At 43.4% G+C, this 19,619-nt stretch overlaps 1 protein-coding gene across 1 annotated transcript in view; it reads left to right on the forward strand.

Moving 5' to 3' along the window:
* Positions 1 to 6,239: 6,239 nt before the first annotated feature.
* Positions 6,240 to 19,619, forward strand: part of LOC147008163 (uncharacterized) — a 195,652-nt gene continuing 182,272 nt past the window's right edge. Inside the window, 2 exon segments of the mRNA XM_085865642.1 lie at positions 6,240 to 7,345; positions 14,362 to 14,930. Of these exon segments, the coding sequence (XP_085721768.1) occupies positions 6,838 to 7,345; positions 14,362 to 14,930 (1,077 nt within the window). The 5' untranslated portion in view covers positions 6,240 to 6,837.

Below are 19,619 nucleotides of genomic sequence, written 5' to 3' on the forward strand. Positions count from 1 at the left end.
TGGATCGAACAGAGGGACAGACAAACATATCGACGGAAAAAGTGATAATAAGGGAAGAACAAATTTCAAAAAAAACTTTTTTGAAAAAAAGATTTTTTTCGACTGGATCGACTACCCAACAAACATATCGACGGAAATACTGATAATAAGAGTCGAACAAATTTAAATTTTTTTTTTTGCAAAAATTTTTTTTTTTCGACGAGATCGACTTCCCAACAGACAAACATATCGACGGAAATACGAAGGGTGGAACAAATTTCCCCAAAAAATTATTTTTTATATTTTTTTTCGACGATTTCGACTACCCAACAAACATATCGACGGAAATACTGATGAGGGTTGAACAAATTTCATAATTTTTTTTTTGAAAAAAATTTTTCCGACTGGATTGACTTCCCAACATATCAATGGAAATACTGATAATAAGGGTAGAAAGAAAAAAAAGTCAAAAAATTTATTTGAGATTTTTTTTTTCTCGACTTGATCGACTACCCAACAGACAGATAGACAGACAGACAGACACACAACAATAACGAATATAGTGGTCACTTATTTTTTTCGTGAAAATATTTTTTCGTGAACCAATAAAAAAATTAAATTCATATCAAATCGGTTCAGTCCTCCATTGGTGTTATCAGAAGGAATCCGAACAAGCAAAAAGCAAAGATGAAGTCATCAGGAAGAACCTGGATAGGATTTGCATTTCAGCTGCTACTCCTCTACCCTCATACCCATCCAGGCACAGCCAAGTGAACCTCATTCAAAAAAAAAAAGTCAAAAGCAACGCAGATCAAAAAATCAAATAATTCTGGCTGCCAGATCATGTGTCCGATCAAGTTGAAATTTAACTTGTATTCACCATCAGCACTAGATCATAATTGTGAAGTTTTACGTCGATTGATTAAGCGGTTCTAGAGAAAACATTATTGAATATTTTTCTTCAATCCAATATGGCTGCCAAACCATGTGACCTATCAGTTATTCCTTAACAAACTTGTGCACCCATGGCTTGGGGAACATTTGTGTGAAGTTTCCACTCGATCTGTCCAGCCGTTCTGGAGAAGATTTTTCGAGGTCACCAGCAAGGTTTACCCGGTGTTGCCGGGCAACGTCGGGTCACTCTTCCCACCCCACCCCTTCCCCTACTTACTCCCACCCCACCCCTTGGCTGAAATAATGACACGATAGATGTTTATCCTCATCGCCATGTCATGAATCTGGGTGTGTGTTCAGTTCACCAAGTTTCTTGTGGAGCGCTTGCCAAGTGACTTAAGCACTCAAGCAAGCACTCCATGAGAAACTGTTGATAAGGAACGGCTGGCTTGGTAAGCGCTACCGAGCTGCTTGGTAACAACACACCATTGGACATCTCAACAGCACACAGTACATGAGTATTTTCGTTGTGATGAATCCATACCTTGTTGAGACCCACACATCCACCCACAGACACAAACTCACCTTTATATATGAGATGAGGCGACAGTGAGACACCTCGCACAAAACTGCCATGTTTGCTTAATATCTCCTCCTCTTGTCTAATCTGTTGTTCTTCTTCTCCCTCTCACAGTAATCAGCAAATTAACTTTCTATCCTCCATCCTCTATCATATCATTTTTCCATGAGTTTTAGGATGTTATAAAAGGTTCCAATTTTAGTAAGTGCATTCCTGCTGTTGTCGACGTCGCTGCGTGATGACGTCATGTGCCGTGAACTCTTTTTTCATACCTCTCATGGAAGCAAACACGGGGTGTTTTTGCTTGTAACAGTCATTGTGAATTCTGATAAAAGTGCTGGGATGAGGGATTGAATATCACCATTTTCATTCCTCTGCATAATGTGAGAATTAACGAACCTAATTGGGCGGTGTATGTATATCAGAGAGCTCGTGTAATCGCTGTGGACGAAACTTGCATTACCTCGTTTGAATTGTCATCAAAATGTTACTTTTTTCCCCCCCTCAAAACGGAGTCTTCATTTAACGATAGAAGATGCGTTGTTCAGTCCACAAATGTACACGAATAGACCCGACCCCGCACGGTCGAATTATTGGCGACCCGGTCCATTGAGGGACCCGTGGCCCTCGCAGTTATCCGGAGAGTCACGACCTCAATTCCGGGGAGCTCGGCGGGAGATGACCCTTCTGCTCCACCGAGCGGTCGATCATCGCCGCCGACCCCGGCACCACAACAAATTGGTGATCAGGAGTGCGATACGGCCCCTCCGCCTCCATCGAGAAATTCACGGGATTCGGATCAGGGGTGTGTGGAGCAACCCCCGCCCCCCCCCCCGTTCCCTCCAAATTGAGAGCGAGTGAAATTTATTCTCAAATACGCACCATGGCGAGCCAAGACGAGCTGGCTCAGGTGGGTGTAAATATAATGTTAGAGGAATCCATGGTCCAGGACAATACCGTGCAGGACACCCCCATTAGGCCTGTCCTTATTTTATTTTTTTCGGAAATTTCAAGGGGCAAACCCAAATTTCGGTTGAAATTTATGAGAAAAAATATATAGAAAAAAAACATGAACCCGAAAATTTTTTTTAGGGGTTGCTACCGTCCATCGAAATTTGAAAAAAAAGAAATTCATTTTATATTCTTCTTTTTAGCCGCGTCTCGCGTTGCGAACGCTGGCTCTGAGAGAGCTCCGCGTTGTTGTTGTTGTTGTTGTTGTTGTTGTTGTTGTTGTTGTTCTGGTGAAGACAAAACCTTTAGGACTCCGCTCTTTTATATACAGGATCCGGATCTCCTTAAATACTAAACACCTGTACACATCCTCACATAGACGGTGCCTTTTGAGAGCGTCTATCATGAACTTTTAAATATATTCGGACATTTGCTTTAAAGTTTCGAAAAGTTCACATTACTATTTAAAGATTATTCCATTTAATGTGTTGTAATTTCGTAAATACACGATTTTCTCGTCATGAACAGGAGCCTCCATGACGGGTCTCGCTATTGGCTCCATCAAGGCACGTGACGAAATATCGGAAGTTGTTGTCGTTATTGCCTTTAGGACGCGGCTCTTAGACACATTTGTCCTTGTTTTTGAATCTTATGCCAAAATGACATTAACATGTAATGTATGATGTTTTCTGGTGCATTGGAATCTGAAATACTGCAGAAAAATATTGTTGAACTTGGCAAGATTTTTCCAGTCTGTCTCAGTGAAACTTGAAAAGCCTAAAAAAAAAATCAAGATTTAATGTATTTTTCGCGTTTTTCGAACTCCGCAGTTTGCAGACGGGGTCTTTGAACAGACGGGACAAGAGCCATAGTTCACTTGTTCAAAGTTGATTTCTTACATTCCAGGAATCGTTTTCGGTGATCAGTTTCTGCTTGTTATCGGTACTGCTTTTGCTCCTCATCGGACGTAATAATGTTACGAATTTGGAAACCATGAGCACTCAACATTCAGGTCCCAAAGATCAGTTATATCAGTAAGTAAGTGTTTGTGGTCAGGGTCCCGTCCCTTTGTTTAATGGGTGATTAAATGTTCGTGCGCTGCGGAGTTATTTTGGACGACGTGTGTATTTAGGAATATTGAAATTGGCAATTGACCCTAACCCACGCGGTTGACCTATTGGCGATCTTGGTCCGATAAGGGACCCATCGGCTCCGGAGTTATCTGGGGTGACGACCTATAAATTCCGGGTGTTCGGTGGAGCTGACTCCACTGCACCCCCTCGCGGTCGTGCTCGCCACCGAGACCTGGCCCCACAACAATAAGACTGTTGTACTCAGTCGCCAGGGTGACACCACGCTCTGCACAGTCATTCACAACTTTCAGCTTGCTGAAGACAGAACGGATCTGGACGAAACTATCTTCAGTTTCCCATTGATCCGGGTCTTTGTGCAGAATGTCAGAGTTCAAATGCAGGACATCAAAAAAACTTCTGCTTCTCGGAGATGAGAAATCTTCCAGTTTTCAACGCATGATATCTTTCTTGTGAACAACAGATCTTTTCGGTGCTTTATCATCGTCATCGTCTTGTTCTTTTAGAGTTTGAGATATTTTTATTTTTGTCTCAATTGACACGTTTCGGTCAAATAGACATTCACAGGAGGAAATGCGAGGAAATGAGAGGTGAGCGGGAGGGAATGCGAGGGGAGTGGGAGGGAATGTTGGGGGAGTGGGAGGGAATGTTGGGGGAGTGGGAGGGAATGCGAGGGGAGTGGGAGGGAATGTTGGGGGAGTGGGAGGGAATGTTGGGGGAGTGGGAGGGAATGCGAGGGGAGTGGGAGGGAATGCGAGGGGAGCGGGAGGGAATGCGAGGCGAGTGGGAGGGAATGTTGGGGGAGTGCGAGGGGAGTGCGAGGAATGTTGGGGGAGTGGGAGGGAATGTTGGGGGTGTGGGAGGGAATGTGAGGGGAGTGGGAGGGAATGCGAGTGGAGTGGGAGGGAATACGAGAGGAGTGGGAGGGAATGTTGGGGGAGTGGGAGGGAATGTTGGGGGAGTGGGAGGGAATGTTGGGGGAGTGGGAGGGAATGTTGGGGGAGTGGGAGGGAATGTTGGGGGAGTGGGAGGGAATGCGAGGGGAGTGGGAGGAATGTTTGGGGAGTGGGAGGGAATGTTGGGGGTGTGGGAGGGAATGTGAGGGGAGTGGGAGGGAATGTTGGGGGAGTGGGAGGGAATGTTGGGGGAGTGGGAGGGTATGTTGGGGGAGTGCGAGGGGAGTGCGAGGAATGTTGGGGGAGTGGGAGGGAATGTTGGGGGTGTGGGAGGGAATGTGAGGGGAGTGGGAGGGAATGCGAGCGGAGTGGGAGGGAATACTAGGGGAGTGGGAGGGAATGTCAGTGGAGCAGAGGGAATGCGAGGGGAGTGGGAGAGAATGTCAACGGAGCAGGAGGGGAGTGGGGAATGTTGGGGGAGTGGGAGTGGGAATTAATGTCAGCGGAGTGGGAGGGAATGTTGAGGGAGTGGGAGGGAATGTCAGCGGAGTGGGAGGAAATGTTGGGGGAGTGGGAGGGAATGTTGGGGGAGTGGGAGGGAATGTTGGGGAGTGGGAGGGAATGCCAGGGGAGTGGGGGGAATGTTGGGGGAGTGAGAGGGAATGTTGGGGGTGTGGGAGGGAATGTGAGGGGAGTGGGAGGGAATGCGAGGGGAGTGGGAGGGAATGTCAGTAGAGCAGGAGGGATGGCGAGGGGAGTGGGAGGGAATGTTGGTGGAGTGGGAGGGAATGCGACGAAAGTGGGAGGGAATGTTGGGGGAGTGGGAGGGAATGTCAACGGAGTGGGAGGGAATGTCAGTGGAGCGGGAGGGAATGCGACGAAAGTGGGAGGGAATGTGAGGGGAGTGGGAGGGAATGTTTGGCAAGTGGGAGGTAATGTTGGGGGAATGCGAGGGAATGTCAGCGGAGCGGGAGGGAATGTCAGCAGAGCAGGAGGGAATGTGACGAAAGTGGGAGGGAATGTCAGGGGAGTTGGAGGGAATGACAGCGGAGTGGGAGGGAATGCCAGCAGAGCGGGAGGGAATTCGAGGGGTGAGAATGAGAGGGTGACGTGGGAGGGGTGGATTGTCCCCATTTATGAGTGAAGGGGTTTCAGTCATCTTTCACCCTCGTCTGATCCATATGAAGAAATATCTTCATCACAAAAGTCCAACAAAGGAAGAACAAATATTTAATCTGGTGTTGGGTGCAGCACAGGCATGTTGGGCCGAATGACCTGATCCTGTGTCTGAGTACCTTGTTTGTTATTTTTCTCACGTGATGAATTCCCTCAATTGCCCTTTTCTCTTAAATGATTTATTAAAGTGACGGTGAACGTCACAAGGACATCTTCAACACTGGACGTAAATAAACGTCACAATTAACACATTTCAGTTCTCGTGTTGAATCCGGAGAGGAAGGTGTGTGTGTAGATCCGGTCTCGGACCCCAACAGTGAATCGTGATTGATTGGTCATTTGGTCCATCATCCTGGTGCACATCTATACATCGCTCGACGTCCTCCTCCTGTATAAACAAGGTGATACACCTCATCCTTCCTCTCAAAGACATCGCATCGTTTGCTTTGCATAGGTTTGTGTGAATAATTCACCATTAAGCACCGAGTGGTGTTTTATATCCCAGTTCACTCTGTGGAAACACTCACGCGTTGTTTTCACCACTCGGTTCCACGAGAGGGAATCAGGAGAGGAAGCGAGGATGACGTTCCGTGACGTCACTGCCGAACTCGCTGACGATCAGTTACGTTCGTTGAAGCCGATTCGTCACACGGTGTGTGGATTCAGTTTTCTTCACGACGAGTTCCCCCCTCCCCCCCACCCTACTCCACCACAACGAATCTACTGTTACTGTGGTTGAGGGACGGAACACTTCCTTTCAGAGACCATTTTATCTTCTTTGGAGGGAAAATCGTGGCCGGGCCTGAGGCATGACGAGATGATGAACGGCAGTTTAAACCCCGGGGTGGACCCGTCTCTCGACCGTTGTGTCCTGAAGAGTGAGGATGAAGACCATTCGCTCGTATTCCCACCACTCGCAGCTCTGCGTCACATCTCCAACGGACCACGTGGGTCACCGGACGTCACCATGGTGAAGTACGAGTAGCCGCCTGTGTCGCAGCACGAGGGTCGAAACCCGGGACAGACGGTCTCGGTGCCCCCACCAAGAGCACTGGTACCCAGTCTGATCCCATCCCACCCAGTGAGTGAACCACCATCTTGGACCGAGGCTGCAATCTTCACGACATGCTCCGGAGGGGGTCAGTACCTGGGTACAGCGGTTACCGGTCTTCCACCTTCGAGAACAGTGCTGGATGTGGTGACCGGGGCACACGTAGTTCATCCTGATGGACACGGTCTGGAGCAACGCCACGCGGACACCTCAGTGGAGATGTCGGACGGTCCACACAGCAGTTCCCAAGGGCGGACAGGAGGGCCGAAGACTGCTCTCGTAACATCATTGTCCGATATCGCGTTGTTCGACCTTCATTCGGGGCACGACCCGGTCCTGCAGCCTGGGTCCGTGGTGGCGTTCGATGCTGCGAGAAGTACCGGTGCGGATTACGATGAGCCCGGGATGTTGGTGGAGTCCCCTACCGACTCGGGGGTCGTGCCTTACTTGGGGCCGTGCTGGCCCCTCCTGCCGCCAGTCCCAATACAACCAGGATCTCCCCCACCATGTACTCCGGTGACCGGCGGTGGTGGATGCGTCGGAGGTCCACTGAGTTGCACCAACTGTCAAGAGTTCCTGGAGGATGACCTGTCCTTGGGTGCGTGTGAGACCATCAAGATGCAGCACATGGACGAAGAGGTATTGTTCTGTCTGAGCGAACAGGAGTGTCCCCAAGTCACGATGGTCGATACCATAACCATTGTGGGGAAAGAAAAGGAGCACAGAGGTGAGATATTATACAGAATAAACAAGGGTACAGAGGATATATATATATATATATATATATATATATATATATATATATATATATATATATATATATATGTATATATATATACATATATATATATATATATATAATTAATAAACAAAGATGCAGGTGAGATATAATAAATAATAAACAAGGGTTCAGGAGATAGAAAATACAGAAGGGCACAGGTGAGATATGGTAAATAATAAACAAGGGTACAGGTGAGATATAATAAACAACGGCACAGGTGAGATATAAATAATAAACAAGAAAACAGGTGAGATATGATAAATAATAAACAAGGGTACAGGTGAGATATAGTAAATAACAAACAAGGATGCAGGTGAGATATCAATAATAAACAAGGAAACAGGTGAGATATAATAAACAAGGGTACAGGTGAGATATAGTAAATAATAAACAAGGATGCAGGTGAGATATAATAAATAATAAACAAGGGTTCAGGAGAGAGAAAATAAACAAGGGCACAGGTGAGATCTAGTAAATAATAAACAAGGGTTCAGGAGAGAGAAAATAAACAAGGGCACAGGTGAGATATAGTAAATAATAAACAAGGGCACAGGTGAGATACAGTAAATAATAAACAAGGATACAGGTGAGATATAATAAATAATAAACAAGGGTACAGGTGAGATATAGTAAATAATAAACAAGGATACAGTTGAGATATAATAAACAAGGATACAGGTGAGATATAATAAACAAGGGTACAGGTGAGATAAAATAAATAATAAACAAGGGTACAGGTGAGATATAGTAAATAATAAACAAGGATACAGTTGAGATATAATAAACAAGGGTACAGGTGAGATAAAATAAATAATAAACAAGGGTACAGGTGACATAAATAATTAACAACGACATAGGTGAGATGTAATAAATAATAAACAAGGATACAGGTGAGATATAATAAACAAGGGTACAGGTGAGATAAAATAAATAATAAACAAGGGTACAGGTGAGATATAATAAATAATAATCAAGGGTACAGTTTAGATATAATAAACAAAGATACAGGTGAGATATAATAAAAACAAGGGATACAGGTGTATAGATAAATAATAAACAAGGGTACAGGTGAGATAAAATAACTAATAAACAAGGGTACAGGTGACATAAATAATTAACAACGACACAGGTGAGATGTAATAAATAATAAACAAGGATACAGGTGAGATATAATAAACAAGGATACAGGTGAGATATAATAAATAATAAACAAGGGTACAGGCGAGATATAATAAATAATAAACAAGGATACAGGTGAGATATAATAAACAAGGGTACAGGCGAGATTTAATCAATAATAAACAAGGATACAGGTGAGATATAATAAAGAAGGATGCAGGTGAGATATAATAAATAATAAATAAGGGTACAGGTGAGATATAATAAATAATAAATAAGGGTACAGGTGAGATATAATAGATAATAAACAAGGGTACAGGTGAGATATAGGATCTGCAAACCGAATTTGTGTGCTATATGTGTGAGATATTAAACAAGGCCATACACGTGTGTACATAATAACACGCCCGTACAGCGTGAGATAAAATAACTAATAAACAAGTGCGTGTGTGCTGAGTGTGCTGTGTGTGTGTGTAATACGTGCGATGTTATAGCGTGCGTGTGTTTCCATAGGGCACGATATCATGCGCGTGTGTTCGAAACAAGGATATGTGTGAGGTATTGCGTCAGCAAGGGCGCGTCCGCAGGCGTTAGTGTGTATTTAATCATCAAACAGCGCGCGGTGTGTGTGATATTCGCACGTGTATATGTGTGTGAGGTGTTAGCGCGCACAGTGTGATGATAACAAACACGCGTCAGCGCGTGCGCTCACTGTCGTTAACGCAAAGCGCTTGCGCACAGGCGAGGATCGATGCGCGTCAGTTAGTGTGTTCAGGTTAGTCAGCACGGCATTAGGGTGCGATCTGTTATGCTTAGTGTGTGTGTGTACGTGTGTGTGTGTGTGTGTGTGTGTGTGTGAGCTCGCACAGGGTCGTGTGTGCATGTGTTAGTAGGGCATCGTTGGTGTGTCAGTTAGTAAGTGCGCCATGCACGCGTGCGTTTAGCATGCGTGCACGTCCTGTCATCAGCGTGTGTGCGTGATGTGAGTGCGGTGTCTGCGGGCATGTATGCCTCGCACGACATGTGTGTGTTACGTGCGGTGTGCTGTTAGCGTGCGTGTCCTGCGTGTGCATGCGTTAGTGTGTATGCATTTGCGTGCGTGCGTCAGCGTATTGCGTTTAGCGGTATTTTCGTGTGCAGCATGTCACGTGTGCACGGCATACCAGCGCGTCGTTAGTGCGTGTGCGTTATGTGTTAACATCCAGCTGTGTGTTGAAGTTATGTGCGTGAAGACAGTATGTGTTAGTGCGGCAAGCAGTTAGGTCGATCAGGTCCAGGTTAGTGTGTGTTGCAAGGCCGACGTACCAGCGCGCGTGTCGAGCGCGTTAGTGACTATGCGCGCGCGTGTCATGCACGCGCGTGTAACGCTGTTCACGTGCGTACAAGAACCCTGCGCGCGTGCGCGTGTGCGCGTTCAGGCGGCATTGGTCCAGGCAGACAGTTTGGTCACATGTGATAGGTTAGTGTGTGTATTAGTTTGTGTGTTAGTGTGTGTGTGTATGTGTGTGTGAGTTTGTATGTGTTAGTGTGTGTGTGTATGTGTGTGTGAGTTTGTGTTTGTATGTGTTAGTGTGTGTCTGTGTGTTAGTGTGTGTGTGTTTGTTAGGGTTAGTGTGTGTGTGTATATGTGTGTGTTGGTGTGTTTGTTGGTGTGTGTATGTGTTAGTGTGTGTTTGTGTGTGTTAGGGTTAGCGTGTGTGCGTATTAGTTTGTGCCTGTTAGTGTGCGCATGTGCGCTGTGTGTATGTGTGTGTGAGTTTGTGTTTGTATGTGTTAGTGTGTGTGTTAGTGTGTGTGTGTTTGTGTGTGTTAGTGTGTGTCTGTGTGTTAGTGTGTGTCTGTGTGTTAGTGTGTGTCTGTGTGTTAGTGTTTGTGTGTGTGTATGTGTGTGTGTGTTAGTGTGTGTGTGTGTGTGTGTTAGTGTGTTGTGTGTGTGTGTGTTAGCGTGTGCGCGTCAGTGTGTGTGTGTGTGTGTTATGTGTGTGTGTGTGTGTGTGTGTGTGTGCGTGTGTGTGTGTGTGTGTGTGTTAGTGTATGACGAGGTTTCTCAGAATGTGAATGGAGTCCTCCCAGGGTGTACACTCAAAGTACCACCTTCATTCCAGTAAGATAATGATAATTGACCAATATGTATGAAGTATTTTGTTCCCAAGTTTTGTGCCGAGGGCTCTCTTCAGGATCGTCGCTGAGCCCCTAACAGCTTCCAACTGTAGTTAGTTTGTAGTAATATTCCCAGAGATGATTTTTACTATCTCTGTGAGGTTCTTCATCATCATTCGCCTATCGGTCCAACTATCACTGATCCAACTTTTGGCATTCTTCAGCTTCCAGGGTCTTTTTCACTTCATTCTTGAGTTCTTGGTATTTCGTCATTTTCTTGATCTCTGCATTGTTTATTCCAAAATCACTGATATTAACACCTCACCAGCAATGCCTTTCTTCTCTTTTTTTACCTCAGTATGATATCTATTTCCATTGCTTTGTTTTCGATGTTCATGCTTGATGGGATTGTTCGTCGTGACATGAGTGGCACTTCCATGTTTTCAGTGTTAACATCTGGTTCATATTCCCACAAATTTTCTGAACTGGAATATCAAAGTTTTGTAGATGTGCCAGTGGTTAACTTTCCCAACTCTGTTTTGTCCTTGTGTAGAAAAGTACAGCTGTGCTGACATGAGTGTTTTTCTTTTCAGTCATGAAGCATGACATATCATTTGTTCATTGCTAACCCCACCTCCAGCCCCAACCTATTTCTTTTTTTCCCTCCTCCCCCCACTCTCTCTCTCTCTCTCTCTCTCTCTCTCTCTCTCTCTCTCTCTCTCTCTCTCTCTCTCTCTCTGCCCCTCCTCCTCCCCCGTCCTCATAAATGCAGCATTCTCCTCCCACACTTCTGTTTGTCTCTCTCTCTCTCTCTCTCTCTCTCTCTCTCTCTCTCTCTCTCTCTCTCTCTCTCTCTCTCTCTCTCTCTCTCTCTCTCTCTCTCTCTCTCTCTCTCTCCCCCTCCCACCCACCCCTTCCCTAACCCCTCTGCAGTGAATAGCAACGTTTGATGAGGTGTCACTCTCCCCACCTCCCCCCCCCCTACTTTCTCACTCTCCCCTCCCCCTTCTCGCTCCCCCTTCATTTTTTCACGAAGAAGATCATTTCAATCATCATTTCAATTAACGGGAGAACAACAAACGAACTCACACTGGCGAGAAACCGCACAAATGTTCTGTGTGTTCTCAGGATTTCAGTCAATTACCAAACTTGAAATCCCACAATCTGTCCAGTTTCCCCACAATCTGTCCAGCCGTTCTGGAGAAGATTTAGACTCGTTTTGGGTTAAATCTATGATGGCTGCCACACCATGTGACGTATGAGGTCATTTGTGTGAACCTTTTGTTCCTTGTGGATTCGTGCATTCGTCATTCGTGTAAAGTTTCGCCTCGATTTGTTCAGACACTTCAGAGAAGATTTTTGAATTTTTTTTTCTTCAACAATATCGATGTCGAATCACGTGACCAAATACGTCATTTTTTTTCGGTGGACCATTAAATCCGGGAGGGGTTTTGGGGGGGGTAGTGGGAGGGGGAGAATGCCATTCCTTGTTGCTGGCTCAGATGGTCAGGAGGCAGATAAGGTTTTACAAGGTTTTTTTTACAACGACAGACGAATGTGTGTATTCTGCCCTCTCCTCGTTTTCCCAGCATATATTCATTAAATTCTTTCTCAAAGTACTAAACTAAAGCTAATTGGCATTTTTACCTCATTATAAATTCAATTTACAATTCAGTTTCCACAGTTTCCTCATTTTGTTCATACAGAACAACCCAAGGATTTGTTCTTTCAGGACCAACCCACAAAAATCTAAATTTGTCGTCGGCTCGTGGCAGGCCCGTTTCCACCGCGTCACCCAGACTTGTGCTCTCTGATGGATCGACACCCCCAGCAAGTGGATGCATCCCTCGGGGGCCACCACATCCCCATGCCGTCTCGTTCCACAGAGTTTGGACGCCCATGCGATCTGGAAGAAAAGAACCCTGTGCACACCGAACATATACATCCAATAGGCAATCGCCCTCTTCAATGACCCCAATCACTTTTGATTTGAGCAAGCGGTTCGAATTCCTTTTCCCCCTTCAGTTTTTGAGATATCTCTATTGTCCCACATCTCTTCACCGCAATCATCCATCTGTTTTTGGTTCTTTAACAACAATTATTGAAGTCTTTCAAAAGGGCTTTTGTCAGTCCAAGGCTGGTCTTTTGGCTTCAATATTTTTTGCAAGCAAATTGTTAATTTCCTGATTTCATTCAGTTTTACAAAAATCTTCCTGCAATCAGTTTCTCGAGCATTTCAAAGACGAGCTGCCCTGACCCTTCTTCCATTATCAGGCAAATCACACACATCGTCTGGCAAACAAGGCAGATTCCTCCACTTCACAGCAGGGCATCACCCCCCCCCACCCCCCGCAACCACACTTTTTCATTTTGGTTCTGCTTCAGTGAACATGAGCAACTTTTGCTTCATTCCAACACAACTTCTCCATTTCGGTGTAAATTCATGTTTTGTTTTGTTTTCGAAAACCAAACCACAACTATATATTCTGTTTAAATATCTGCGATCTGCCATGATTTTTCCTGGGAAAGCCACATTTCCAACCTCGCCTCCAAAGCCAATCACTGACTGGGAATCCTCCATCGTGCAAAGTCCTTCCTCGGTCCACCTGAGATCCTGACCACATACAAAGCTTTCGTTCACAGCCTGATGGAGTACTGCCCTCTCTTCTAGGCTGGTGTTCCTGCCTCCCACATTTCTCGGCTTCACGCTGAGGAAAAAACCAAGGCATTTAGGATCATTGGTATCTTCCGCGATGAGGCTGAGTCTCTGGGTCTCTGACTCTCTCACCGCAGGTTGGTCGATGGTTTTTCTGTCTTCCACCGTCTCCTCTCTGGCCTCGCCCCCAACCTGCTCTGTCTGCGATTTGTCTCCCCCCCCCCATATTTCCTCAGAGCACTCAAGATCCGCCAGCAACCCCCTTCTGGTAAAACTACCAGAATCACGAATCTCTGCTCACCTTCACTCTTTCATTCCTCTTTTTTCCCGTCTTTGAAAAAAACTCCCACGCTTTCTTCAATCCCACTCTTCCCTCCAGGGCTTCAAAACAGTTGTTCACTTACATCTCTGATCATCCCCCATCCAAAACCTCGATCTTTTCTTCCCCCGTTAATCCACCCCAAACCCACCTCCTTCAAATTCCCTGCTTTCCTTCCTGAAAGTCCCTGGAATGTCCATCTTGTTTACCCCGTGTTTCCCGCCCCCATCCCTCTCCCTTCCACAGATCTCCGAATGTCTCTGTTCCCCATTGTTTTGTCCTTACCTCTCCCGCCCCTCTTGTCTCCTGCTGCCCTTGTTGTACATTCTGTGTGATCGCTCTCATATGGGTGGTGGGAATATTGTATACAAGAAGAAAAAAATCTCTAACAATCAAATGTACCACTCACGCTCTCAGCGTTGGGGAATATCGAGATTCAGAAAGAATGGCGGCTCGTAGGAAATATAGATTTTACTCAGAAACACAAAGCAAGCGTTGAAAAGACCCTTCACTCGTTGTTTTTCTCAACACGACGTGGGGGTAAGGTGTTCCATGAACTTATTTTTCAACAATCATCTCAGTTCATCTGGCTGGTTGGTTGTTGGCAATTATCAAACATGTTAAACGAGCAACATCGATTTCTCTTTCATTTATAAACAGTCTCACGTCCCGCACATTGAATTAACCTGACACTGATAATATCCCACAAATCTTTGCAGCAACCACATCGTGATCTAATTCGTTTTGGCGGTTCCTTTTTGTTTGCAGAGAAACAAATGAAAACCGTTTCGTTCACCAACTCTGCACAGTTCTTCAACAAAGAAGATCATTTCAATCATCATTCCCACCAAAGGGAGAACAACAAACGAACTCACACTGGGGAGAAACCGTACAAGTGTTCTGTGTGTTGTAAGGATTTTAGTTTGTTATCAACCTTGAATCAACACAAACGAACTCACACTCGGGATAAACCGAACAAGTGTTCTGTGTGTTGTAAGGATTTTAGTTGGTTATCAACCTTGAATCAACACAAACGAACTCACACTGGGGAGAAACTGTACAAGTGTTCTGTGTGTTCGAAGGATTTTAGTCGGTTATCAAACTTGAATCAACACAAACGAACTCACACTGGGGAGAAACCGTACAAGTGTTCTGTGTGTTCTCAGGATTTTAATCACTTATCAAACTTGAATCAACACAAACGAACTCACACTGGGGAGAAACCGTACAAGTGTTCTGTGTGTTCTAAGAATTTTAGTCAATCAGCACACTTGAATAAACACAAACGAACTCACACTGGGGCGAAAGCATTTGAGTGTTCTGTGTTCAAAGGATTTTAATCACTTATCCAGCTTGAATAACCACAAACTTACTCACACTAAGGAGAAACGGTACAAGTGTTCTGTGTGTTCTAAGGATTTTGGTCCGTCCTCAACCTTGAAAATCCACAAGCTAACTCACACTGCGCAGAAGCCACACGAGTGTTCTGTGTATTGTCAGGATTTTAGTCATTCATCAAACTTGAATAAACAAACAAACTCACACTGGTGAGAAGAGTTTGGTTGTGGATACCTCCCCTGTGAGTGATTCCGAGCGATAGCAAGCTATTTAGCAAACCAGTGAGAGATTCGTTTTCGCTCCGGTTCATGGAGATCTTTGAATGCCTTATCTTTAGTGTTCTCCACTCCACGTACGTGTTATTAAAAATTATCTTTTGATGTGCCTGAAACCCGAGTGGTACTTGAGTTCTTTTCCACCACACCGGAGTCTTTAAAAACCATCACCACTTATACATTGTTCAAGTCACAAATTTACTGTTATGTTGCAAACAATATTTTACTCCCTCTTCAATTAAATTATGACAAAGTTGGAGCTTTCAGATCATTCTCAACCTGTTCACCCCCCCTCGCTCCACCCTCTCCCATCACACCCAACTCCCATTATTTCTACACCCCACTCCTCCATCACACACCCCACTCCAAGGTTATCCAGAGACGGCAATTTCGTCCTGGTTGGCCAAACCTCAGTCAAGTTATGGTGAATTTTTTAATTCTGTCTAACTCGGTCGTGACCACTAAAATTAGGTCAAGATCAAAAAAGTCAACCTTTTTATTCCCATTATTGCTGGAAAATTTCATTCTGAAAGTCCCAGCTGGCTCTGGCATACAGCTCATTGACAGAAAAAAGGAAGAAAAGGAAAAAAAACCTCAATGATTGTTTCGTGCTCATGTGGGGTCGAAGAAACTCTGATGTCCCATCAACAATACTGGGGTTTCCATTGGGTTTGCCCCTACCTCGACGCATGGCCAAAGGCTTTGGTGCGTTTTGGAACTTTTTCGCCAGAGCTGTCGGTGGCATAATGTACAGAGCGTCGTAAACTGTACATACCACAAATTGCAATGCTGTACTTGACAACATAGAGCCATAAAGCAGTATTTGGTGTGTTGTGCTTTTTCCCCAAAACATCATCATACTGTGCAGAGGGACGTAAACCGTATGTACTGTAAATTGCATTACTGTACTTTACGACATAGAGCTGTAAAGCAGTATTTGGTGCTTTTTCCCCCCAAAATTATGTCGTCATACTGTTTTAATATCACTTCTGGCAATGCAAAAAACAAAATAACCACTTCCTGTCATGAAAAAAATCACTTTGGGAAATAAATAAATAATCACTTCCGGTCATGAATAAAACAAAAACTTCCAGTAAAGTTTTTAAATCACTTCCGGTCATGCAAAAAACAAAATAACTACTTCCTGTCATGAAAAAAATCACTTTGGGAAATAAATAAATAATCATTTCCGGTCATGAATAAAAGAAAAAACTTCCGGAAAAGTTATAAAATCACTTCCGGTGATTTAAAAAACAAAATAACCACTTCCTGTCATGAAAATAAATCACTTTCGGAAATAAATAAATAATCACGTCTGTTCATGAATAAAAGGAAAAAAAAATTCCGGAAAAAGTTTTAAAATGACTTCTGGTGATGTAAAAAACAAAATATCCACTTCTGGTCTGAGGAAAAATCAATTGGGAAATAAATAAAGAAATAATCATCTCCGGTCATGAATAAAAGAAAAAACTTCCGGAAAAGTTTTAAAATCCCTTCTGGTAATGTAAAAAACAAAATAACCACTTCCTGTAATAAAAAATCACTTTCAGAAGTGTAAAAAACCACTCGAGGACACAAATAAATAAATAATCACTTCCGATCATGTAAAAAAACAAAATAACCACTTCCTGTTATGAAAATAAATCACTTTCGGGAGGATAAAAAAATCATTCTGGGAAACAAATAAATCAATAAATAATCACTTCTGGCAAATAATAAGAAAAAAAACTTCCAGAAAAAGTTTTAAAATCACTTCCGGTAATGTAGAAAACAAAATATCCACTTCCTGTCAGGAAAAATATCACTTTCTGAAGTATAAAAAATCATTCTTGGAAACAAACAAATAAATAATCACTTGCGGTCATGAATAAAAGAAAAAAACTTCAAGAAAAGGTTTAACATCACTTCCGGTAATGTAAAAAACAAAATATCCACTTCCTGTCATGAAAAAAATCACTTTCAGAAATAAAGAAATAATCACTCCTGGTCATGAATGAAAGAAAAAATAAACTTCTGGAAAAAGTTTTTAAATCATTTCTGGTCATGTAAAAAACAAAATATCCACTTCCTGTCATGAAAAAAACATCAATTTGGGCAATCAATAAATAAATAATCACATCCAGTCATGAATTTTACAAAAAAACTTCCAGAAAAAGTTTTAAAATCATTTCTGGTCATGTAAAAAACAATATCCACTTCCTGTCATGAAAAAAAATCACTTTCGGAAGTATAAAAATATCACATTGGGAAATCAATAAATAAAAAATCACTTCCAGTATTGAATAAAAGAAAAAAAAACTTCCGTAAAAGTTTTAAAATCACTTCCGGTAATGTAAAAAACAATGTCCACTTCCTGTCATGAAAAAACATCACTTTCGGAAGTATAACAAAATCACTCTGTGAAAGAAACAAATAAATAAATAATCACTTCCGGTCATGAATAAAAGAAAAAAAAACTGGAAAAGTTTTTAAAAACCACTTCCGGTAATGGAAAAAACAAAATAACCACTTCCTGTCATGAAGAAAATCACTTTCGGAAGTATTAAAAAATCACTGTGGGAAATAAATAGGTAGCTCACTGTACATACTGAAAAGTGCTGCATTGTACTTGATGACATTGCGGCGTAAAGCAGTATTTGGTCTTTTTTGGTGAAGTTCTTTTTTTTTTGGTACTATTCGGCGCAATGAGCTGAGTTCAGGAAGTGGTCGTATGTTTGAACCCGGCCAAAAATAAACCAATTAAAACCAAAATAAAGGCGAAAATTGGTTAAATGACATTTAATTCATTAAATAAGGGATATAACATTACAATAAAGTTTTAATCCAAAGTATTGGTTTTCTGAAATTTTAACACATGAAAGAGCTCATTTCGAGCTGAGAAAGTCTTCATTCGCTATTGTAGCATTTATACTTTTGGAGATATCAGGGAAAATGTGTCCATTTCAGGTGTCTGAAAATCATGTTTTTTGCACATGCATGCTGGGAGGCCATTTTTTAATCAAAATACTTTCAGTATTGAGCTTTACACACAATACATGAGCAGTCGAGTTCACATGCAAAGCTTTCGATTCGTACACCCTTATTAACCCTATAGTGTTGTGGGCCAGGAGTCGGTGGCGAGGAACGGCCGCCAGGTGGAGCAGTAGAGCCGTCTCCCACCGAACACCTGGAATTTAGGTCGTGACACTTGGACAACTCCGAAGGTCATGGGTCATTTAAGGACCGTGATCGCCAATTCTCTAACGGCGTAGGGTAGGGTTAATAGCCAAATTTCAATATACCAAAGTACCCACGTCGTCAAATTAACGGGGAAGTCACACCCTCAACGGACTCTGTCAAACCAGGTTGCTCTCACGACCTCGGTCTGATGTAACCGAGCGGAATTACCAAAGTCCGCTGGTCCAAACGACAACTTACAGCCCAATCGGCTCACTGGTTCTCAAGCACGAACCGTGCTGGGTCAATGGAAGAAAACACGGGCAATGAACTGGAACATTTAACAAGAGGGTTTGAGAAATACATGCCATAACTTGGGAAGCACTTGTCCGATTAATATCAAACCTTGAAATAGCACATCCACAGGGCCCCAGCAATATACCTGGCAAGTTTCAATTAAATCGGCCAGTGGTTGTCGAGAAACAGCGGTCACAGACACACACACACACACACACACACACACACACACACACACACACACACACACACACACACACAGACACACACACAGAGATTGCTGGAATTATAGATAGATGGAGGACACACACACACACACACACACACACACACACACACACACACACACACACACACACAGACACACACACACAGACATTGCTGGAATTACAGATAGATGCAGGACACACACACACACACACTGACACACACATTTATTAACCTCTGCCATCAAAGATCGGAGGTTACTGTTTTCACCCCTTTCTGTTTGTTATCTTGCCAAAACGAAGTTTTTGCAAGATATGTTAGTCAGCTTGTACGTTTTATTTTTTTTTTTGTCTGTAATCACGTATAAAAAATTCTGCAGAGCACAGTTATCATCGGAAATTTTTGTAACTTCGCATATCAGAGGCCTATAGAGGTCCCTTTCAGTGCACAAAATTTTGAAGGTCAAGGTCAAAGGTCAAGGTCACTTTGTAGCAAATCAGGGGAGTCGACGAAACCCTTATTTTTTGAGTAATTTTGATCGGATCGTCTTCAAACTTCATGGGAATATCGTTCATGGTCTGGCGCTCAGCTGATTAATTTTTGGTGGCGATTGGCCTTGACCTTCATGGTTAGCGCCTCAGGTCAAACATATTTGACCCCAAGGTCAAATTTTCAAGTTTTAGGAACCATATCATGTAGTACCTCAAATTGAACACCTCGATGAGTGCTTTCTAGATATGTCAAGCTTGAGAC

This window comes from Eptatretus burgeri, chromosome 21, assembly GCF_056783735.1.
Source record: "Eptatretus burgeri isolate ZD-2024b chromosome 21, Ebu_testis_v1, whole genome shotgun sequence".
Classification (NCBI taxonomy): Eukaryota; Metazoa; Chordata; class Myxini; order Myxiniformes; family Myxinidae; genus Eptatretus; species Eptatretus burgeri.